Source organism: Pholis gunnellus, assembly GCF_910591455.1.
Source record: "Pholis gunnellus genome assembly, chromosome: 7".
Taxonomy (NCBI): Eukaryota; Metazoa; Chordata; class Actinopteri; order Perciformes; family Pholidae; genus Pholis; species Pholis gunnellus.
The window spans coordinates 20,759,658-20,784,638 of NC_136533.1; the positions used below are offsets into that span (position 1 = coordinate 20,759,658).

Below are 24,981 nucleotides of genomic sequence, written 5' to 3' on the forward strand. Positions count from 1 at the left end.
CCTGTTGAACACACACACGCACACACACACAGACACACAGACACACAGACACACAGACACACACACACACACACACAGTCAGCCTCTCGAAAGCCCTTCATCAAAGATCGTTGATAATGCTGATGGTAATGCTGATAAATTCATAATAACTCTTTCCTAATGTCTTCATGAAAGCAGCCACTTAATCTGTCAACCACAGAAACCCTTCACTGGAGCTAATGAGCTCTAGTGAAGGATGTTTTACCTGCTTTCTCTCTCTATGGTCGTGAATATTTCTTTAACCTTTAATCATAAAGGTTTTTTGTGCTGGTCCGCTATACAAATAAAATGTATCACTATTATTATAAAAGCCGTCTTTAGTTTCTCATCAGGCACATTTACAAACTTGTACAACTTGTACTATGTGCCTATGTGGTGCCTGGATTATGTTTTAGAGAATCCTTGATTAAACATTAGTCAGGGAAATTTGGGCTTTTTTTATGACTGAATTATAAATTAGTTTACAATGTGCAATGTACACTTTCCTCTTCAACCAGCAAATTAACTCAGAAAAGAGACAGACGTCAAAAGTCAGAGAAGACCAACAGGTGGAGGGGCAGAGGTGAACTCAGGCAGAAGTGCAACATAAGCTACTTTACCAACAGCGTCCACAGGTGACAGAGGGTCACAAACGTACAGGGAAAAGAAATGTTCACTGGCCCAGTGCACTGGTTCAAGATAACGATTGAATAAAAATAAATTAAAAAAGATAGATTTATAGAGCCAGCATGACTGCCACTTGTCTGACTTAATCTCAAATGCGCGTAGTATCCGCTGTGACAGTTTATCAACCTGTTGAGATAATCCACTTCAGCAAAGAGCCACTGAACCTGCAAGATTTCCTGCTAACTGACCACAGCAGACAGGTCGAGGGCAGACAGGTCGAGGGCAACCAGGACGGCTGTCGGAGAAAAAACGTTTCACACAGCATCACCAGCTAATTACCCAGGGCAGCAAGTAAGGTCTACGTCATAGATCCAATGTATGTAATGAGCCAAGAAGACGAACAACCAAAAGGAGGCCAAGAAGACTTAAATACAAATCTATGCTTCTGTCAGTCATACACCTTATTCTATATACAATGAATTTAGAAAACAAACCCAAAATGTCACAGTGACTTCTCTGCAATAATCCATCGCTTTATTCTTGGATCTAAACTAGATTTTTACGTGTCTGTTGCAGCTAAATGTGCACTCTAGACACAGTGCAGCTCCAGCATAGAGGGGGAAAAAGTGATGGCCTGGGGAGACGTTTCACAGCTTTTTTTAAAAAGAAAGTTTGGGATGTTGTTGTGATCACAGTGTGAGCACACTGTCCCAATCAGCAAAGATCAGTGGGGCCTCTTCTCTGGCATCATCCCAAATTTGTTGCATTGGATTAAATACTGCAGCTCTGTCCCCCAACTAATCTACAGCCTTCTTCGCTGCTTAAGGCCTGGATCAACTCCTGACACTTCACACTGGGTCATTCTCGGTCATCAAAAGAGCATAAATCAGTGGAAGACACCCCATGGATATTATTCCTTGCCCACGGATTGTGTCTTTAATTTAGAATAGATTTGTGCATTTAAGCCTCTCTATCCTCAGATAAAACTTGGCAGTACAGACTTTGACAAAAGCAAATCAGAAGCTGTAAGACAACACCTAATCACTTCAACATTTATGATGATATAAACACTCAGCAACTTCACCAAGACACGGGTCATCACAGCAAGCAAGTCAAATCAGCTAGTCAGGTATTCATTTCACCAAGTAATCCATCTGTTCCCTGTACAGAATGACAAAGACTTGCTTGTCTTACCTGCGTGTCTACAGGTGGTTCTGCATGCCGGTGGCGTAGAGATCCAGAGTGCGGCACAGCCAGCACAGGTCTGCTGGGATTTCCACAGTGGCTGCGTGGGGCTAACGGGATTACCCGGCACAACCTGAAGGTCAAGGCACAATCCCGGACTGTGAGCCATCGCAGATTAACAGCAGAGAAACGTATCGTAAGGACATCCTCCCTGTAACCTATAAACTGTTGTCTCCCCCCCCACAACTGAATAACATTCACAACAGGTGCTGACTAACATAAGCACAGAGTCCAGGGATTCGAGATAGAAAGTGAACCCTTTTCATCCAGTTACAGACCACGACCCGTGTGTTTTCATCTGGATCATGATTTGTAGTTTGTAATCAACACGTTACATTCAGTTTTTCTACCAAAGAAAATAATTGTTTGGGATGTATACTGTCTCAAAAAGGAGATCATTTGTTTTATTGCACAGAGCACTTGGTACAGAACATGTGGCAGCCAGAGTCCCCTCCTCCACCATGTCATCTCCCATCCCATCCCGATTACACTTTTATCCCCAGCAACTGACGCAGGGCCACTTGCCAACTGAGCAGCAATGAGCTCCGTAAACCTTTTGACCCGATAGCAGTCCGGAGGAGACAGTTGGAGGAAGGTAAAGCTTATTAGAAAGGCTCAGGGTCTGATGCTTTACTTCCTCTCTTGTCCCTACAGCCCTATGAAGACCGCCACCCTATCAGACAAGGCTACACAGAGCTTTTCTTCTATTTTTGAAAATGTAGCCAACCAGGTCTCCAATATGGCATTAGACATTTAACAGCAGGGGAAAAGTCACTAAGTCCAATTAACCTTACTATCGTACTGTGGGTACACTTTTGAGGTAGTTTACCCGAGTAATGTTATTTCAGATTAAGATAAAAAAAAAAGTTTAGATACTACGTCCATGCTAGCTGCTCCGTCAGTCTGTATAGCAGTGCTTTGAGCTAAATGCTAACGCTAACATGCTAACGTCACAAACCTGGCCGCAGGGCCAAGACAAAAGGCACAAAACCAAGCAAAACACAAATTATTTATTAATTTGAAGGCAACATAAGAGGGAAGATTAAGCTAACAGTGGCACGTGGAGTCAGTAAGTGTAGAAACAAACCATAATGTCCAACAAAAACCAAATGTGTGTGTCTCAGGGAGGAGAGAGGGGCCAACTGAGCTCAAATAGGGGTTTTAAAAAGAGTGCACTGGCACACAGGACCCCATGTGTTGCCAGTGTCGCTGATGAGCTCAGGTGTTTCCACTCTGCTGATGAGCCTCTGCCACGCCCACCTCCCATACCCGCAGGGAACGCAGCCACACAAACGGAGTAACAGGCAGACAGGACAGAGAGGGTTATCACACTAACACAACAGTGATGACGCTAACATGCGCTTGTTTAATGGGTATACACTGTTAACCAGTTTAGTGTGTTAGCTAACATTTTCCAATTTGTGTTTTCTATTTTTACCTGATGATGACACCAGATTGAAAGTTAAGGAATCAACAAAGTTATTATAACTGAGGGGAACATGAACGTCTGTAGGCTACAAAATTTCATTCTAATCAATTCAAATCCCATCAATCCAATCGAGATATTTCAGTCTAAATACCTCTGTCACCATAGTTTGACAGTGAACGTGCTAACAGGCTGCATTAAAGGGAGACAAACAGTATTGGGGATGAGGGGAAGAAATAAGGATTAGAAATCAAGATAAAGATGGAGAGGATGGGGATGAATGGCATGATGCTTGATAATATTTAGGATGCAGGACTGCCCTCATTACCTGATTTTCTGGTAATAGGATTTGACACATTTGAAGTCAAAAGTAGAACTGTAACAGTGAAAGAATAGCTGCTTTGAAGGAAAGGTTTATGGGGTTCCAAACAAACAACCTGTGTAAGCATCAGTCAGGGTAAATTATACACGTTTGACAGACAGACAGGTAAAGATCCCATTATCAGCTCAGCAGGGGATAAGCTGGGCGAGCAGGTCGATGACACAGACCCTTGGCCCATGACTGGAATATGGGCACCACCATAGCGGCCTCAATCCTAATTGGAAATCTGGATAAGACACAGGACATTATTGTTACGGGACAGGGGCCGTTTGAACACAGACTCATGGGAAAGGAGGAGAGTTAAGGTAAATGTGTGGAAACTGAACAACTGTTTCATGGGTAAACTTCTCAGGAAACCAAAGCTGTTTGCACTATTTAATTGATTGTAGAGGAGATTAAAACAAACAATGAACTGCAATGGTGTCAGGAGAGAGAATTGCCATCAAGCAAGAAAAACAGAGAGAGTAGACGAAAGAGAAAGCAGATGCAGAGGTAAAGCTGTAGTGGATGATCTGTGATGGAAGCTAATCCTGATTACCTCTGACATAAAGACATTCAGGAAGGTGCTCTCTAACACACACACACACACACACACTCTTACATTATATCTGTTTATTGGTATATTGGGATATGTACTCGGATTCTTTACTATTTCTCTATTAAATATATATAATGTTTTTAAAAACTATTGAAATGGATTATTAAGTAGCATTTCATGGAAATCGTACAATTAACTCCAAATTGTACCTATGTGCAGTGGTTATAGTGTGCATTCCAGCACTGCCTCTGTGTACACAGACATGATTTTTGTATGAGCTTTAACTTTAGTTTCTCATCATTGTGTGTGTATATTGTGCTGAAAGTGATGAACATTATTAAGATTTTGTTTTTAACATTTTCAAAGCAACCATCCCCTCTTGTGGCCAAAAGTAGAATTAACTCCTTGAACTTGATGTGTGCGCAGCTGATTATAGGTGTACAGTTACAATAACATGAAGCCAAAAACTGCACCAAAGAAGGCTTTTGTTGCTTTTACCTGTAAGTTTTATTGTGAAAACTTTAACGTACTCTACACAGGAGTGCACAGGCCTTACAGAACATGCCCTGCATGCATCAACTTTGTGATAATCTAATAATGTTCTTACAGAAAACCTGAACAAAAACAAAATTTACAAAACTACAAGTAATAAGAATTAAAAAAAGGAAAGAAAAACATTTTAAAAAATGTTCCCTCGTGCTATTTATAGTAAAAAAAAAAAAAAAAAATGCCGCCCCATTATTCACAGAAAAAAGGCACAATACTGGCAAAAAGAAAATATAGGCACAATGTAAAGACACAAGTAAAAAGGTAATGATTAGCATGTCAATAGTGGCTTTACACCGACACAAGCAAGGTATAGACAGACAGATAGATAAAGGGAGACTCAATGAACACTTTCTGCAGATGTTTCTGTACATTAAGTATAAATGCTTGAGCTAACTTTCCAGGAGAGTGGAGAAGAAAATGAATACATCTGGGAGAGCATTAGTGTGGTATGGTATACAGCAATGAGACAAAAAGAAGACTCAAAATGAAAGAATAAAAGAAAAATTGGAGAGGACGACAGATAAGGAAGGGAGGAGGGGGTCGCAGAGGAAGTCACCTACAGTTCATGACAACAAACCGAGCAAAAACAAGAAGACTTGAAAAGGAGGCGTGGACTTAGTGTCCCAATCTAGGTCAGGAGGTGCAACGCCAGCGCTGTTCCTCCCAGAGATCCTTCCTCCCTCTTTCCCTTGCTCCTCCTTTTCCAGAGAAAACTGGCCAGGACATTTTGGCAGAGCCCTCCCTCTCCACCTCCTCAATCTGGGCCTCCCCGGGTTTATTTCTTTCCCTCGTCATCTCATTCTCTCTCATTTCCCCTTTCTCCCCACCATTACATTTTATACCTCCTTCTTTTTGCATTTTCCCCAACTCCCCTCTCTCTCCTCTCCTCATGCCACTAATAAATCAGCAGCATGTGGGCTTAATGGAAACCAGACCCTGGCCCATTCCTCTCTAGCCTGCAGGCTTCTCCCATGTTCACTTAATTTGCTTCGACGCTATTTAGCCTTAGCCATGAACAACAGAAGAGGACATACAGAAAGACGGATACTGCTGCTATGATTTTACTCTCGACAGGTCGAGCTGAGATGGCTATCATTTGTAAAGTACCACAGCACTTTTCAAATCTTCTCGTTAAGTGTGAATAAATCCCCCCTTGCTGTATTTTATCCAAGCCCTGGCACTAGACGTATATATCAATGCGTCTCCACTGGGATTGTGTTTTAGTGGTGTAGTTAGAACAGTTATCGAGGCCGCGGTGGGAGGAGGGGAGGCTGGAGCCCTTGTGTCTGTGTGCAAAAACTATGTGCCTTTGTTTGGGTAAGTGGTCTCTATGTCTTAGTGTGTGCGTGTGTGTCTGCATGTGTGGACACGCATGCACAAATGAGTGCAGTTCGAGGTTTTTTGGAGATCATGTGCTGTTGGAGGGAGAGGGCAGACATAATGGGCTCAGTGGGAGACGGGCGGTCATGGACGCACACAGCTGTCTGACATTCCTGCTCTGGTCGGAGGACGTGCTAGTGTCAGTGGGTTTAATAAAAACACAGACACACACGCGTGTATTTGCAGTAAAGCAAACTCAGCAAAACAAAGACGACAAAAACAGAAATGATCTGTTTTAAAACTAAGAAAAATGTCTAGATTGGTTGAGGCATCGTCGTCAAGCATATGGAAAACCTGTTCATATAAATGCATGTATTTGTATAGCTAATTTTATAGCCTTAAGCTCTCATGTTTGTGTGTATGATGTGTACGTGTGCTTCTGTGTAATTTATGTGCATTATTGACTTGATCTGCATTTAGACTACGAATAAATCACTGGTCCCTCCTCTGTACAATTAGAATTAATAGAAACGGACCTTCCTAGTGTGACATGTGTTTTCTAGAGTACACATCTGGTGGCTGACACCAGATGTGTCTTTTTTTTTTTAAGCTATGATGGAACAAACGTGATTTTTTTCTTAAAGAAATAGAAGTACCCTTTTTAGACATTTGGAAGGCACAAAGGAGAAAAACTTCAAGAAGAGCCAGTAGAAGGAAACTTACACTGCAGCTCCACGGGCACCTATTTTACCACGTATGCATTATTTCACATGAGCGATAAAAGTTCTCACAATGAATGGGGCCCAAAACGGTGACTCATCCTCTGCTTTCTTAGACTTAAGTACTGCGTCAGACCCATAAGTAAAAATGTTGACGCCTGTAACGACTGTACCAAATGATGAATACCCGCTCTATCGCTTCTCATTCTGTGCCTCACACCCAGTCCTGCAACGAACGTTTGCAGTGCACCAAAGCCCTCGGGGTCTCTTTGTTCTGTAGAGTCCTGAGGATGGTGTAGATTAGGACCAGGATGCACAGGACCAGGACCAGAGGAACAATCACCATGATCAGAGTCATGACCTTTGATTCATTGTCGGCCACCGTCACGACTACGTTCACCTCTTTGTCCTCCTCCTCTGTGCCGTCAGGCCGAGAGGACGTGTCTTCCTCCGGGTTCTTGTCTTTGTCTCGGCCCCCGTCTGGCTCTTTGTGCTCGTCTTTGCCTCGGTCTGAAGGGTCGACCGGTTTGTATTTTGGATCCTGCTCAGTGTCTGTATCGGGCTTCGGGTCGGGGGCTCCCATACAGCCCATGAAATCCTTCAGGATGGAGCGAGGGTAGCCTTTCTCTGCTTCTGTCTTGCGGTTGTCAAACCTCCAGTAATTGGCGCCTTTGTAGAAGTAGGTGTAAGCTGCATGAGAGGAAAAATAAAACAGAATGAACTTATTCAACTAATGTACAATGGATTATGATGTAAATATACTGTAGAATATGTACAGTGTTGATATTTGGTGTCTCGGCTCTGAACTTGTCACTGACTGACAGTAATGACTTCCAAACAGGGGGAGGTCTACAGGTGGGGCTTTTGAAATGACACAAAAACATGAGATTTTGATGACGACACCTTTAGACAGAGCCAGGCTAGCCGTTTCCCCTTGTTTCCAGTCTTTATGCTAAGATAGGCATCTCGTGCCTGTAGCTTGTACAGACATGAGAGTGATATCAATCATCTAACTCTTGGCAAGAAAGCAAAAATGTGTATTTATCAAGATGTCAAACTGTCCCTTCAGAGCTTTTGGAGAAGTAGTGTTAGGCTAAATGCCTAAACATATCACATATTGTCTCATCACTTTACTATTTGTCTTGACAGGGTAAATCTAAGTAACATTTTTGTGTGAACAAGAAGCAGAATAGGGTATGTTTCGTTAGGGACCAGTTAAGTATAATACCAGACTATACCTAAAATGTAGTAATAGGAAACTACACAAAGCATAAACCAATGACATGCATTAAGATTTGACAATGGGATGCAAAATGAAGTACAAACACTCCTCTAGGTCTTAGGGTACCTTTAGCAGAGACATTCTGGGTGGAGATGAGATCTGACTGTTACAGAGTGCATGTAGAGCAGCTCTGCCACAAATCTAATTTCCAAAAGGAAGGACGGGCCAACCCCCAAACCTCTCATTCCTCCCCTCACCCTTCTTTCTGCTCTGCTTGCTGCAGCCAAAAATGTAATTTTTTCCCTTTCTGGGAACACCCAATTTCACCCCTCTAACCTTTCCCTCTTTTTCTCCCTCCCTCACTCATGTTATTCCTCTGCTGTCAACACTGTATGTACAGTGTTTGGTGTCTTTGTGATTCTCATAAACAGAAGCTGTTTATAAATGCAAATAAAGGCTGTATTTGCTTAGTTGGAAAGTCCTTATTTACCGCCGTCATCGCTGAGGAAGGCTCCCTTGGGTGATGGAGGGATCCTGCCCCATCTGTTGATTGGCTTGGGGAAGTCACGGTCTGTAGTGCGGGTCTCCTCGCTGTATCGCCAGTACCTGCACACAGACAGTAAGGTATATTAAGACAAATAGAGATTCAAAGCCCTCTTTAGATATCGAGAGTAATACAAAGTTCTAGCGGGGAAGGTGACAAAAGGTCTTCTTCTAATCATTGTCTTAATTCCTCATGTTATCATTAAATGTGTTCAAATCATGTTGCATGCATCTGTGTGTGTCTGTGATATGGTGTACCTGTCTCCACTGAAGAAGTATGTGTATCCGTTGGGCTCCCACCAGATTGCTGTGTCAATCTTGTGTGCAGGAACTCCTTGTCCGTACTCATGTAAGGGCTGCGGGTATCCCGGCAGCACATCAGCCTCCCTGAACACCCAGTATCTATCATCTGCAGGGGCAAAAGGATAGAGTTGCAATTTGTTACCTGGCTACAAGAAGGGAAAGAGAGATGAAGAGCAGGGAGAACAAAGCAATGGAGCAAAAGCAATGGCCAGAGCTACTGGGGGTTTACGCACTCCAGGAGAGGAGCAGTAAGGACAGGCAAGGTAGAAATGGTTGGCCTACTTATTTTCCTCATGAAATGAATTGGTGCACACTGCACACCTGTTTTAACATTTTGATCAGAGGTTGTTTACTACAGTAGTTCATTTCTTTTGGACTTATATGGGCAACATTTCTGCAGGGTTTCGATGCATACACGATCCAAAATTCTTTGGAGAAGAGGCAACAATGTCTCAAAATCAGCTTGTGCAGCTTTCCTTACGTGACAAAAAAAAGAAGGAATAACGACAACATCAGAAATCAACACTTACAAGAATCATCTATGAGCGTCAACCCTCGATTTGGTTAAAGAAAAACTCCCCCCCAAAAAAACTCTAACAGGGAATAAAAAAGAATCTGCGATCCAAAGCCCAGAAAATCCTGAAAAGCATGACAAATCACCTTACGGCCTGATGTTAAAAGTGAAAGCTGTGCGGCTGTGGACATCTGGAGCAGTGTGCTGGGAAGGCTGATGCAATCCTCCACCTCTCTTATGAGGCCTTTTGGGGCTCAGCTGGAGTGAAAGACTCATACTGGGCCTGCAACAGCCGCCACGCTGCACAGGCCTCATTCAAAGCAGACACAAACACTAAAATACAAATGTGAACTCTGTGATGCAGTTATACACAAAGACACACAGACTCAATATTCTCCATCTGCAGTCATATTGCCCAAATGTTTCACCAGAAAAACACGATTTTCTTGATCACATAACTTAGTTAGAGTTATATTTCTGTGTGTTTTTCTGCCAGATACCCGAGAGTTATAGCTGTGCTGAATTATTAACATATCCTCGTAAGTCACATTGTGCGGAGGGGAAAAAAAATGCTGAGTTTGCGCTGTTTCCTTTTAGTCTGCCTGGTTCAAATGAAAGCACAGAATTGTGTCTCACTCCCCATTTCATGTTTATAGAAAACAAACTCCAAGTTGGCTCCAGCTTTGCGTCGGGGTAAAGTGGCTGAAAACATTGCGGAAACTAACAAGTTGTACGCGCTTCCCTTAACCACGGTGCTGAGCCATTAAAAAAACTCAGCATGGTCTTCTAAGAAAGTTTTTCCGTAACATGTGGATGCCGGGTTTGCAAAGTGACAGGTTTTGTTGGTATTTAACAGCTTTGGCATACCTTTAAAGAAGACAAATTTGCCATCGTGGCGCTCATAGGCGGCGTCGATGTCACTAGGCAGGCCGTTCCAGAAGACAGATATTGGCATCGGGTAGTTATCCAAGACCCGGTTCCTCCGCACGCGCCAGAACCAGCGACCCTGTACAAGGAAAATAATCTCATCAGAATGATTTATTGTTTACTTTGGCTTGCATGACTGGAATGTTGTTTTGACTCTGAGCAGGGTTAAGCTAGTTCATAGATTTCTACAAATTCTTTCAAGTAGGTCAGGGGTGTTAAAAACACCAGTGACATGCTTCATGATCCACAACATGAGGGGAATTTGAGTTTATAGCTGTCCAATCCAAAGCAAACCCTTGAATTAAACACACACAAACATGATCAATAATTTTTTACTTCTCACCTTGAAAACAAACATCTCTCCCCTCAACATGGTCACCGTATCAAAGTCCCCGTCACAGATATCGGGGGCCTGGTGGTCCGGCAGCTTGGGAGGTCGGGGAGGGGCAGGGGGCCGAGGAGGAGGCCGAGGAGGGGGGACATCTTTTCTTACGTGCGGGGTGACAGGTTCCGGCTCAGGCTGCGAGTCGGTGGGGGTGGATGTGGGGAGGACAGGAGGTGAGGTAGGGCTGGGACCCGGCCCTGGGGGTGCTGGGGGATTCGGGCTGCCGTCGGTCGGGTCGGGTGATTCGGGTGGGGGGACGCTGGGAGACGTGGAGGTGGGTCCATCTTCAGGAGGAGAAGGGGAGGTGGGGGAGTCATCTTTGGGTTTGTCATCAAGGACCGGAGGAGAAGTTGGTGGAGCATCACCGTGGAGAGGGGGGCCTGAGAATGAAAAGATGGAGAGGCTAAGTTAAACAGTTAAAAGAAGACGTTTTTCCCCCTCTCATATTTTCACCTAAAATGCAAAAAATAACTTCCTGAAATGAAATAATTCTGTGTGGCAATATACCTCAATCATGTATTTTATACTCTCCTCCATTGTCCTCACAATGTTCTCTCTATCTCTATCCCTCCTTCACACAAAGAAAACCTAATTTTCCATTATGTGGCGCGGCTATAAGCTCACTTGATCGACTGCGACTGTGCCGCTGCTCGTTGGAAAAATCAACCCTGCTGGTTGCTAAGAGAGGAAAACACACAGATACAGCCAGTTATGTAATAAGTACGGACAGCTGATGGGCCTGACGACGTATTGAGTTACACTGAGCCAAAAATACTGCTCGGAATATATGAGGGCTGATGTTGGCCATTGACTCAGCTATCGGCGTGTGGAGAAATTCAGCATCTGCAGCATTTTAATCTGCAATAGAATTTATAGACTGTGAAGTCTTACTTTTTGTTGTCTTAAAGCAGCAATAGAGGCAAAAAATAAATGTCTATAGAACAAATAAAATATTCAGAGTCATGTACTTTACATACATGGCCCATCAAATTATATAAAAAAAAAGAACATTGACAGGATTGCATTAGCAATTGTTTAGTAGCCTTTCCGCGTCTCTCAGCCTTTTTGTCCATGTGCGTATAGTTCTGAGCCTGCCTGAGGGAAGGCTGGTAAACAGGAGGGCTGCCCCCTTCTTAGTCTATTAGTCGACGAATCGGTTGTTTTGGTCTTAGTCCACTTATATTTCTTTAGTCAATTCAAGTCATTTTTGTTAAGAGCAGAATTCTACAGTAGTAAACACAATATTTAAAGTGTTGCTTTTGTGTGATTCTTAGTGGAGAAATTGAACTAATTGATCAGTTGACAAAATTGTAAGAGTGTTAGTTGACAAAGAATGTCTTTGGTCGAGGACAGCCCTAGTAAACAGAGGGTGTCGGAGCGTGAGGGGTCTCTCATGACGTTAGAGGCCCTTTTAACTATCCACTGCAGGTCCTTACTGTCTGCAGCGGTGCAACCAGACGGTATGTCAGTACGTTAGGATACTCTCAATTGTCTTTTCTGCTGTTTGGGGCTGTGCAGGTAGTTGGTTGTTGAAGCTAGTTAGCTGAAAACAACAGCTTACTATGGTCGAAAAAAAGAGGCAGATGAGAGTGAACCAAAACAGTAAAGCTGCGGCGCCATAAAGTCTAAACAAGGTGCTGAAAGAGGCAACAATGCTGTGTACAGCTGAGGGGAACTGCAGAGGTGTTAAATTCATTAGGTTCCATGTTAATATACAAATATTGATGAGCACAGCTTTAAAGTAAAGATACATTTATTTAAAATAATGAAGAGCAAAAGAGTTTTGGTTTTACCATATTTATGGTATCTTTATAACAAGTATTTAAATACTTAGAATTACTTATATATTATTTCACAAGTTGGTTTGTATATAACTGACTACCTTCTACTGTTGAGAGTCTATGTCTCTCACCTAAATAGTTACGGCATACAAACCTCTACAAAGGAACTCAATGTTTATTCCTACCACCAGCGTTTATGCTGTCTCTATTTAAACACTTCAGATCTTTTTCCTCATGCAATGCAGGGCTTTTCTATTCTGTTCTGTTTGATTAAAGGAATTACTGTGTAATTTCAGTCAAAACATTTACATTTCAGTATTTACAGCAGCGAGATTATTCACATCTAGTTTCTAAAAGCTCTAGTTTACTCTGGTGCAGATGTCTAGTGTAGGCGGCGCAACAGGCCAATTTATTTATTTATTTCTATCTGTTATGTCATGTCAAAGATGTGACAACACATGAAATGCATGAAAATAAACATGTTTTTGTCTGAAGCAAAATAAATCATAAATCAGTCATTCAGTGTAAACAAGGTCTGTAATGAATCTACGTCTGCAGTTTAAGACAGGAATGAGTGTTTGGGCCTGTAATTACATCTCTTACAACAGGGCCACAGCAGAAAGAGAGACCAGCAACGACATACAGTACACCAATACACACATGAGCTTACTCTAGCCAACATGCACACACACACACACACACACACACACACACACACACACACACACACACACACACACACACACACACACACACACACAAAGATGCCATCTGTCAATTAACAATGGCGTCTATTCACCCAGGGAAAGCATGAGAACATCATCACGGCATGCTTGATATGCTGTTTTGAGCGAGGTTTCCCTGATGTATGCGTGCGGTTGGCACAAAGCTTCTTTACAAGGCTTCTTTGTTTCATTTGACGGGTGTCCAGATGTGATGTTCTGATATAACATCGAATTACAGCTGACATTCTGCACTTCAACCTCAGTGATTTTACACATTTCCTTTGTTTGCCTCCTGGTGAGTTCGCTGTCTTTCAGTAGTATGTCTTTAAGAAATGAGACAAGTATCTTTGCAATAGCTGATGTCGAACAATAAACCAATGGACTCACTGGCTCTCAAGTTGTTTAGTCCAAATTCTGCTGGTGGAGGCTTTAAATATCATTAAATATAGTGATTCAAACAGGTGTGTGTGTCAGTAGAGTGCGTGCTTCTTACCGTATATGTACTGTATTCCTCTGATGTCATCCTCGTGTAGCGTGAAGTTGTGTGTGTGAATCCACTGATAGAAAGGAGCCATTATGGCACTGGGGTTATCCGAGTGCTCCAGACCCAAAGCATGACCGAGTTCGTGGACCGCAACCAGGAAGAGGTCTATACCTGCAGTGGCACACACATCGTGTGAACATATTTGTCAAAAATATTTGTGTAAACTAACATGCAACAAAGGAATGTTACAGTAATGAATAGAATACATCAAATATAATACACTGTAACTTATATTAAAAATACACGACAGTAGACGACAGCTATTGATACTTACTAGATTAAATAGAACATAAATGAACCAAAGAGGTATCATGTCTCATTAATCCATGACAACACTATGAAGATGGTGTTTACCTAGCCCAAGCCGAGGAAAACATTAAAATAGAATTTAGCTAATACATTATTCTCACAAGCTAATCAGTTGGTTAGATTGTATTATTATGGCATCACAGCAAGTAATTGACATGCACCCAGTGAACCCTTCAGGTTGCAGCCCAGTTGACCAGGAGAGACAAGACCACAGATAACCAGCTTATTAGAGAGATGATGCCGCTACCAGAAAGTCACAGGTTCAATTCCCACAGGACATCAGCACACTAACCTTCTGGGTTTTGGTTTTCCAGTGTCCAAGGCTCATCAGCATCAAAGTGTGTATCCCCACCGATTCCTGGTCCGGGGTAGTAGGCGTGGGCCAGCGACCCTCCCTCGCCATCAAACAAAGACATGTCACCATGGAAACCAGAGGCAAACAGCAGCAGGATGTCAGCAAGCTCTGCCCGGCTGCTGTTGATGCTGATGTGGTTTTCAGCAGGTAACTCCTCAAAGGTGAGCGGCGTGACCCGTCTCCACGCGTCAAAGGCCTTGCGGATCGCATCGTACGTCCGCTCCTCGCCCAGCGAGGAGGGGATTTGCTGGTTCATTATACTGGAGCCAGAAGAAAAAAGCGAGTTAGAGTTGGTACGTTAAACACTCTGCTTTGCTGTTTTATTTTTATACATTTCAATGCTGTAAACCTGTAAGTGATGTGGTCTTTGCCCCACTGCTGTCCGGTGAGAGCGTAGCGTTTCTTCCTCGCGCCATCGTTCATCTCCTCCGCTTTTCTGTCTGGGAGGCCACAGCGAGGACGACGCATGGCCCTACACACACACACACACACACACACACACACAAAAACAAACACACACACACACAAACAACACACACACACACATTACAAACTGTTCGCTGCAAAAAGTGACTGCAGCATTTCCTCAGTTCCACAAAATGCAGCTAGCACAGGTAGTATAATTGCCATATTCTCTTGGCCATTGGATCAATCTATATACTGTACTTTAGTCCTTTTTTTTCAGGACTTGTCTCTGAAAACTGAAAATGTTTAAAGGACTAAACATCAAGTAACAAACTCAGTTTGTTATGTTTAGGAATGTTTCGACATTTTGGGGAATCCACTTGTTACATTTTTTGTTGAGCACTAGATTAGAAGATTCATACAACTGTCATATCTGTCAGCCTATTCTAAATATGAGCCTGTTAGCTTAGCTTAACACAAAGGCTGGAAAGAATGGGAAACAGCCAGCATCGTTCTGTCAAAGGAAAAAGAATACAGCAAACGTGTGTTATTCACACAATGTTTTGCACAGATTAAACAACCAAGATATTATGTTTCTTTGTGAGGCGCTAGTAGGCAGATTTTGTATCATTTGCACAAAAACCGGATAGTTATTTCCCTTTTTTTCCCAGTCTTTATGCTAAGCTAAGCTAACCTGCTGTTGTAGATTTACAGTTACACAGTGAATATTCTCATCTAACGCTCTAACAAAGCGTATTTCCCAAACTGTCAAACTTCTGCTTTAAGACCTTGTGATGATTTTTCCATCAACCTTACATACAGTGTCCACTCTGAGAGCAAAGGTCTAATAATACCATGAATCTAGTTCACAGTTGAATGTGAGGATATAACACAATAGCCGGACTCGCCTCATTAGCCAAGATGTGATATAAGCAAAATGAAACTATAATCCAAACCTTCTGGGCATAAAAGTTATTACAAGCTGGCACTGTTTCAGGAGCCCCTGGTAATACGAACACATTAATCTGACAATGTTATTATGTGACGGTGTAAAGCCAGTGCTCTGAAACAAATTGCTTCACGATGCTTGGTTTGTTGAGTTGAGGTTTATTGCCCAGAATTCTCAGATGACAAACAGAAATTTGTGGTAATTTCAAGTATACCATAGAACGCGTCGAAAATGAGAAACGTAATTTAAAAAGAAATGCAAATTATTGTAACAAAAAAAATCAGAAATGCTGTAAAACATCCCGCAAGATCCCTGGATTCAGTTTGTGGTGACTGCCCACCCACATGTTAAGTGGTGTTACATGTTTTTGAGGCCAACATCCTGCAGAAACAAAAAAACATCGCAATAGAACAATAAAACGCTTACACAGCAGTAGCAGGGTCCATCTCTCCAGTCACTTCTAGGCCATAGAAGCGCTGCATGTCGCTGATGGCTTTGGACAGAATCTGAGCCGACTGCATGGTGGACATCTGACCGCTCGCCTGAGACAGGTAGCCGAACTTACGAAGCCATGCCTGTGAGGACAAAGCGAGGAGTCAGTTTTGCATAGTCTAGCATGGGAAAAGTTGCTTAACACATGCGTCTGTTTTCGTGTGTGCGTTGCATGGTGTATCAATACGTATGACAGCTACAAACTGTTGTGCTAATCCACTGTCTAATGACTGGAGATAGCATCTGAGGAGTTAAAAGAAAAGAGAGAGAAGAGATAGAAACCAGATGGCTTCTATTAACATTACGACATTCCTGCTCTCTCATTCCTCTCGCCTTCTCCTGACTGACAGCCAAGATGAGGAGAGGAGACGAGAGGAAGAACTGGAAACAGGAGAACTAAAAGGACGATAATTGAGCAGTATGTCACTAATGTAGCACACAAGGTAAACACAAAACTCTGCATGTGTGTCCTTCAAATTATGGTAAAAGGCTGACACATGCTGGATTTACCCTCTTTGTTTCGTGTTTGCTGCCAGTGAGGTTGAGCGTGCAGAGCCACGTAGCCAGGGAAACAGGACGATGGCTCCAGGGGGGGAGAAACCTCTGTGAAGTTTTGAGTTTTGCCCTTTAAGAAGCCTCAAGAGCAGAGCTCAAAAACAACACTGCAGGCCCTCTCACACAGCTGGATCATGGGACTCGCATGTTCATGCATGTACGGGATGAAGACAGGCCCAGAGCAAAACACACACACGCAACACACTAACCCATCATGCGTGCACACACAACAGAGAAAATCCTTGAGAGACCATTTCTGCATAGCATGACAAGTCTCAACCAATGTAACATTAGAGTGGACTTGTTCACATGCAGGAACATGAAAGAAGAGCAGCAAAAGGAAAATAGCTAAATAGGAAAATAGCTAAAAATCAATGTTGTGATCTCTATATTTATCCCAATATGGCAAATATAGAAAAATGACATGAATGAAATTGGTGATCACTAAAACAAACTGTGTTCCACCATTATGTATTGAAACTGAATAAGATTTTCACATGTCAATAATAAAAAAAAGACTTATTTTGTTATTTTGACAATTTGCTCAGAATAATGGTAACTCCTCAATTAAGCATTTATCATCAGGGTATAAACACTTAATAACATACTATAATGTAATTGTAGGTAGATATAAGGACTTTAAAAAATGTTTTTTATTAATGCAACAATCAAAACTTCTATCCATCTGTAACTGGTCTTAACAGTGTGTGAATGGTTGATAGCACAGTATTTAATACAATTATATAATATTCACATGAACCGATCCTTACCGTGTGTTATAAAGCATTAATTAACTCTTTATACACATGTACATATATTCAAAGGCCAGTTTAAACCTGTCTCATGAAGACATCCCTAACTCACAAGAGTGAAGACCAAGAATTCATATTGATAAACTATTAAGACATATTTTATATTCACCCGTATTACATTATATTGTTGATCAATTATATGTTTATACCCCAGTGATGTAAACTTCATCCAAAAAGTAGCAATTTGTGAATACATTAACAAACAAAAGAAATGGAAATGTCCTTATTTCTGCTTAAAACTATGTTTCAGTGTGTTAAAAACAATGTATGTTGTTAAAACTCTGCTTATGAATTCTGCTCGCAAACATGTTTAAGCGTGAATTTCGTTAAATGTGACAAAAGTCAATCAACAATAATATTTAATTATTTTTCAACCCTACAGCTGAGTTTTAACTTGTACTACAATCACACTCCTATTACTAATTAGATAGATAGATAGATAGATAGATAGATAGATAGATAGATAGATAGATAGATAGATAGATAGATAGATAGATAGATAGATAATGTTGCTCTCTTTTCATGTGTGTACCACATGTACTGTACTGTATTATTTGGAAAAAGGTCAAAAATGTCAAAGGACATCCCTACAGTGCAACAGTAGGGATGCTTTGAGGTTTTACCAAAACACACATGAAGATTTGCACTCATAACCTATGAAAAGCTACATTTATGTACTACATTGCAAACAGAATTTCCTCTATAGGAAACATGATGACATTTGTAGATTCATAAACTATTGACAAATACCAAAAAAGGAATATTTTGACCATCTACATGGAAAATGTGGTCTGTACCGTGACCCACAAGACAGCACTGTACCTCAGCACTGAAGCCTTCTTCCTCCGGGACATCCGCCGCTGTGCTGCACAGGGTCAGGGAGAACAAGGACGACAGTGCGATGATCTGAGTCCAGGCTTGTTTGGATGCCATCTTCTTCATGATGTGCTGCCTGTTGTTGTTGTTGTTGTTGTTGTTGCGGAGTGATGACAGAAAACAGCCAAACAACTTCCTCCAGCTGGCAGGAATACAGGACAAAGTGTTGCGGGACTTCTTCTCTTCTGCTGCTCTCACATTTAAATCACAAACCTCCGCAACAAGTGGGCTATCTGCTCGTTTCTGGGGTTCGCTCAACTGAAAAAAAATATGTTGCGCAAAGAAAGGTGCATTTACAAACCCTCGGAAAAGAAAAAAAACATAGATCAAGATGATACTAATCCGTTCCCGGTTGAGGGCAGTCCGGTTTGTCCTGGGCCAGCAGCCTCATGGCTCATTCTAGTGTTCATGCCGCAGATCCTCTCGTGCAAACAGCTCAAACTGTAGCCGGCGGGCACATAAACTAGACCTTGCCCCTTTCCCACGTCCACAATGGCTGATCGGCAGCACAACAAGAAGTCTCCTGACACTTTGTGCAAACACGGGCTCCGCAGTTAGCAAAAACGAAAAGTGACTGTTAAGTGAAGCGGTTTCTGAACTTGCTGCCAAATGTTGCGCACGACAAAAGAAAAAAGGAAAAAATCGGAACTCAGTGCCAGCGATCAAATTTCACCTCCACTGTTTGGCACCAACAAACGTCCTCGACTTTTATCTCGGAGCGGAAACGCGTTGTGTAAATATTATTGAGACCGCCATCTAACAGCTGTGTGGTAGTCTATCTGATACAAGATCTGTAGCGGTCTCAAGTGAAGAGAGGGCCCTCCTCCTTCTCCGTCCTAACGCACCAGACCCACATCACACGGTCACTGGGACATCTGCTGTCGTTACAGGAAACTACAGGCTGGTCCACACGAGACGAACACGGAATAAAAAGCAAGTTTGTTTTTAATGTGTGGAGGCACTATACTTGAGTCAATGTATATGATATATGCTAAATAAACTATGGCATCATTAAGTTTGTGTTACAGTTGGCATTGTACTTACCTTTAAAAACGAGACATGTGTCACAGTGACATGTCAGATCAGATGGTGGCTCAGTTTAATTACGTCAGCTGAGGACAGTGAGGCAGAATGCACAATACGAGGCTACCAGAGGTCCAAACCCTGTTTGGAGTGCTGTGTAATGAATTTGGGATGCTTTTAGGCTTGACTAATAGTTGGGGGGCGGTATATTAATTTGGGGTCCATTATTACCTAATATTTAAGGTCATGTATATTCTTGCATATATTGTATGTATATTTGTGGTATTTAAAGGTTTTAAACGGCTATTGAACAGTTTTGTAAAATAATTTTCAGATTTTAATGCAATTAATATTGATATTTAAGGTTATATTTTATTTAATTTATCTGTTTTTATTTATTTATTAAGGCTTTTTTTTATTTTGAGAGCACATGAGGACCACCATCAACTGTTAAAAGAACCCTTTTACTATAATACAAATATTTACACACACACACACAAACAAACTGGTTTCTTCTTCTCTCTATACGAGTGCGGCAACAATCACCAGAAGCTCATTTATCATCCTGGCTGTCATCCAGGGAGAGGAAGTGGAGAAGGTGGACTCATTCAGGTACCTTGGGGTCCAAATCAATGCATAAGTGGACTGGACTTACAACACTGAAGCCCTCTTCTTGAAAGGACAGAGCAGACTGTTGTTCCTGAGGAGACTCGGATCCTTCAGTGAGAGCAACAGGCAGAGATGGGCAGTATTTCTATTACTTGTAATTGAAATACGTATTTCAATTACTTTTGAGTATTTTGTAATTTGTATTTGATAGGGCCGATTAAAAATCTAACGTAATTTGTAACAAAATACTTTAGATTGGAGTAATTTTGTATTTAAAATACTCAAAATACTTTCTCCATGAATCAAAAAACAGTTCACGAGTTCAGTCTTCAGATCTTCAAGTTCAACGGATTGTCTGTCAAGTTAATTATTGTATCTGAGTGTGACAGATGTCAACTAGCTTGATGTATAATGTATGTCTGGGTCTGGCTACATAGCCTATTGTATATACATGGTGAATATCAAGCTAGCGATCGATGCTAACATGCTAGCGATCGATGCTAATATGCTAATGACGCTAGCATGCTGTCTAGGCTAGTGCATAGCCAGTGTTTAGCAAGTTAACTTATCAGTCGAGTAGCTAGCTATTTAAGCAAAGCAACTTCACGTGGAGAATCTCCAGAAACTGAGCAGAGTGGATCTGCTTCTGTGTTGAAGGCATAATGATATGAAATGTTCTTATTGTAGAACATATGATGTGTCTACTGAACTAATCTACATCAAATTATTTTTATTAAACATGTTTCTTTTTGTTAACTTGTTTAGAACTTTTCTTCTTTTAGTATACAAGTGTTCATGACAATAAAATCTTAAACTGCCTTTAAATATTAGTCTTGGCCAACTAAAGTCCAAAGAACCTGAAATGTACCTGAACCTGATATTTCTTTAAATGTGCCTGCTGGCAGTAGGCTTAATGGAATGCATCATCCAATGAGATCTTATAGCGAAAATTATTATCTCAACTCTTTCAGAATAAGTAGATAAAAACAAGCCCAAAGAGTATCTAACTGATACGAATTAATATGAGGATATATGTACTGTATGCGCTTATGTATCATGTACTATATATATGTGTATATACAACTAGGAGTTTGAATGTGCGTGTGCAAATCTGTGTATGGGCATATCAGTATATGTATTATTCATAATCAGTAATTCAATCAATTGAAGCAGTGAAAATAAATTGTGTGTGATTCTCTCTATTCTTATCATGAGTCCACCTTAATCATTTTCTACAATAATGATATGCTATGGTGTACTAATAATACTGTCATATAATTATGAGTGCTTTCAACCATCATGTAGTTGCAACCCAGCTATCAAGAGGACATGGGAGCGAGTAAAAACTAAGCACTAAAACATTATTCAGAATGGTGAGTCAATATGAAGGCAAATCACTGTCAAATGAGATCCATGCGCGCGCGAAAATCAAACAGCCGCGCTGTTACTTTGACGAGCGCTTTTATATCACTCAGCGAGCAAAAGTCCGTCTCGCGCGAGCGAAAGTCGCTCGCGAAGTTTAAACCTGCTCGCTCGTGAGTCTTTTTCCTGCTCGCTCGCGAGTAGTTTTTCTTTTTGACAGTAAGTGGGTGGACCCAGTCTCCCTTGTATCTCTACATATAATTGGTTACAAACCTCGTCTTTGGATAAACCGGATATCACTCTGACTTTTCAGATTGCACTACAGGTCAGGGGCAAATAATGTACATTTTACTGCACGGGTACTTTTACTTTCTGCACATAAAGTACATTTTGCTGATAATAACATACTTGACTAAGGTTTTGATTGCAGGTATTTTACTCGTAGTGGATTATTGTTTCATCAGTATGTTATTAGTACGTTTACTGCAGTGAGGATCTGAATACTTTTTCATCCACTAATTACTTGTCAGTGATTTAAGTTGGGCAAACAGTTAATATACAAATAGTGGTCCCTAATCTCGGCTCCAGATCCTTGAGCGGGTCCAAATTGTTGCTCATATTATATCTCTTAACTTCTGTAAACACAACAGTATGATTAAATATGATCATCATGTTTTAATCAATTAAGATCAAAAAGTGTCTTTGAGCTGTTTGTCACAAGAGGTTTGACTATCAAACACACATTGTCTGTAATAGAATGATGGAGTGAATTTAAACCAATCTGAGCAACTTGACTTTAACACATTTTGTATTATTGTATTTAATAACGCGATTAAATTGAATTGAAAACCACCTCTATCAGACCTAGCATCTGCGTCAGAGTGATATCCGGTTTATCCAAAGACGAGGATTTTAACCAATTATATGTAGAGATACAAGTGAGACTGGGTCCGCCCACTTACTGTCAAAAAGAAAAACTACTCACGAGCGAGCAGGAAAAAGACTCGCGAGCAAGCAGATTAAAGTTTCGCGAGCGAGCAGGTTTAAACTTCGCGAGCAGGTTTAAACTTCGCGAGCGACTTTCGCTCGTGCGAGAGTGAATTTTGCTCGCGCGAGACAGACTTTTGCTCGCGGAGTGATATAAAAGTGCTCGTCAAAGTAAAATACGCTCGCGGCTGTTTGATTTTCGCGTGCGTATGGATCTCATTTGCGCTCTCGGATTTTGACAGTGATTTGCCTTCATATGCGGCGTGTGGTGTTAAATGTATGGCTTGAGAAGGTCTTGTAAATAAATGATTCAGTGTCGGCAGAATCGATAGCGCTCGTACAGGAAGTCATCGTGATGTGATAACGGATCTTGGCGATCTCGAAGAACTCTCTCCCTATAAAACGCTAATCTAACTAATATCGCTTCCTCTTCGATGGGATCTCTGAGGAAGGGAGCTGACACTTTTTCCGGGGGAGTGGCAGCTTATCCAGCTCAAGCCTGCGCTGGAGCAGGTTCAAGCATATGGATGTGTTGCTATGGTGATTTTGCCAAACTTGCTTCAAGGAACCGAAAAGCCTGATTTATGTAATCTCATCCTGAAAATGATCCTGCTAACTCAGTTAGCCACGTACGAGGAACGGGGCCCAGGGCAGGATCCCACACTGATCCTCTTAACATTAATAACAAAGTTAATTTGATGTCAAAATGAAATAAATACGTGAACAATGTGACTACATCCTGTATGGGTCACATTCTTCTGCAGAAGAATGTGACCCATACAGGATGTAGTCACATTGTTATCCCAGAACAACCCTATCCCAAGAATCCTAAGAATAACCCTATCCCAGAAGATCCCATGGGATCTTCTGGGATCACCCCAAATATGAATACAAAGCACATCACATGTATTTTACAGCATCCAAAATATGCTTTCCAGGTCAGATCAGAGTTGAATCACTGAATCCATGGAAATATTATAATGCATGTTTGATTCCTATATTTAAAAATGTTTGAAAATTATCATCCCACAAATATGAGTTGCTGTCAAGTGCACCTTTAAAATTTTAAAGTGATATTCAGAGATTATTGTTATTGGATTGTTATTGATTGTTATTAGGGTGGATATGTATAGATATGTTAATTTATTATAATCTTCTAATAAATGAAGTATATTAAGGGGTGAAGGGGTCAGTTTGTGTTTTCTTCAGGATTTAGTTTGGTTCATTTAAAATGATCAAGATTAAATAACATTTACAATGCACCGCCAGTAAACAACATTTTCCTTTATAATGTATCAAATCAGGAGTCGGTTGTTTTAAAACAGTTATGTGAATAGCTCTGAAATGTAATAGTGTAGTTAGTTATGTTAGCAGGTTGTAATGAAGTTATTTTTAAACCTTTGTTCTAATTCTAACTGATGTAAAAAGAATGACTGAAAATACAGGTGGATGGACCATAATAAAACCAACAATAACAACTTAAAGTTAAAAGGAATTTTATTCACAATGTAATACAGTTCAACAGAACATGTAACAATATGTTAGAAAATGAACAAGTACATTCAGCATTTCACATCATAATACCGCGGGCACCACTCCGCCGTCAGCAAATGTCATGGAAACGACGTGTATAGTAAAGTATGCTCATCTATTTTAATGTTGAAATGTTTACATTATTGTAAATTATGACGTGAAATGCAGAGCCGACAAACTCCGCTCCGCCGAGTCTCCAAGTTCAGATGCAAAGTGACAATCTGAGGTCCGCTGACCTTTTATAGTGCCGTGGTGTTGTCGTTTCCATTACATTTACTGAGGCGCGTCCATTGTCATACACCCCATAGCAACAGAGACTGTTTTTATTTAAAAATCTCATATTTGTTAATATATATATACATATATCAAGGTTCAAGATCAAGGTTCAAGGTTCTTTATTTGCCATTTGCACATAGACCAACAGTCCAGGTACATTGGAATTATTTGTGCAGAGCTCTCTGGGTCAACATTAGAAGATAGTGAAGATAAAAGTAAGGATAAAAACACTTTATAAATAGAAGAAGGATATACAAGTATAAAAACACTATACATAATAAATAACGTAATATGGAGAATGAGTACCTGTGTATGGGAATATTGCACATTTTGAGAGGTGGAAGAAGGTTATGGGATATTGCACAGATAAGAATATTGCACCTTTTCATAGATAATAATATTGCACATGTTAGGTGAGGTGAAGTAAAGTGGATTATTGTTTTACACATGTTTCAGCCTTTTTATTTTGCCATCATTCTGACTGTGGCAGGGAAGAAGCTGTTGAAAAAACGTGTTCTGTGGGTGATGATGCTGTCCGCTCTGCTGTGCCTCAAGTTATAGGTGCAGTGTTTGTGTCTGAGCAGAGAGTGAGCTGGGTGGAGTGATCTCTCTGATGATTCCCTCTGCTCTTTTCCGGCAGCGCTGCCCATACATTGAGTCCATGGAAGGA

The 24,981-nt window shown here is 41.2% G+C and overlaps 1 protein-coding gene across 1 annotated transcript; it reads right to left on the reverse strand.

Annotated features, from left to right (window-relative positions):
- Nucleotides 1–4,748: 4,748 nt before the first annotated feature.
- LOC306698776 (matrix metalloproteinase-15-like) lies at nt 4,749–19,259 on the reverse strand. The gene is made up of 10 exons (XM_079163250.1): nt 18,468–19,259; nt 16,213–16,361; nt 14,782–14,904; nt 14,370–14,692; nt 13,718–13,879; nt 10,677–11,098; nt 10,274–10,412; nt 8,848–8,998; nt 8,537–8,652; nt 4,749–7,514 (listed from the first exon to the last, which is right to left on the reverse strand). The coding sequence occupies exons 1-10, from the start codon at nt 18,585–18,587 to the stop codon at nt 7,039–7,041; spliced, it is 2,181 nt and encodes a 726-aa protein (XP_079019376.1). The 5' UTR covers nt 18,588–19,259; the 3' UTR covers nt 4,749–7,038.
- Nucleotides 19,260–24,981: the final 5,722 nt, after the last annotated feature.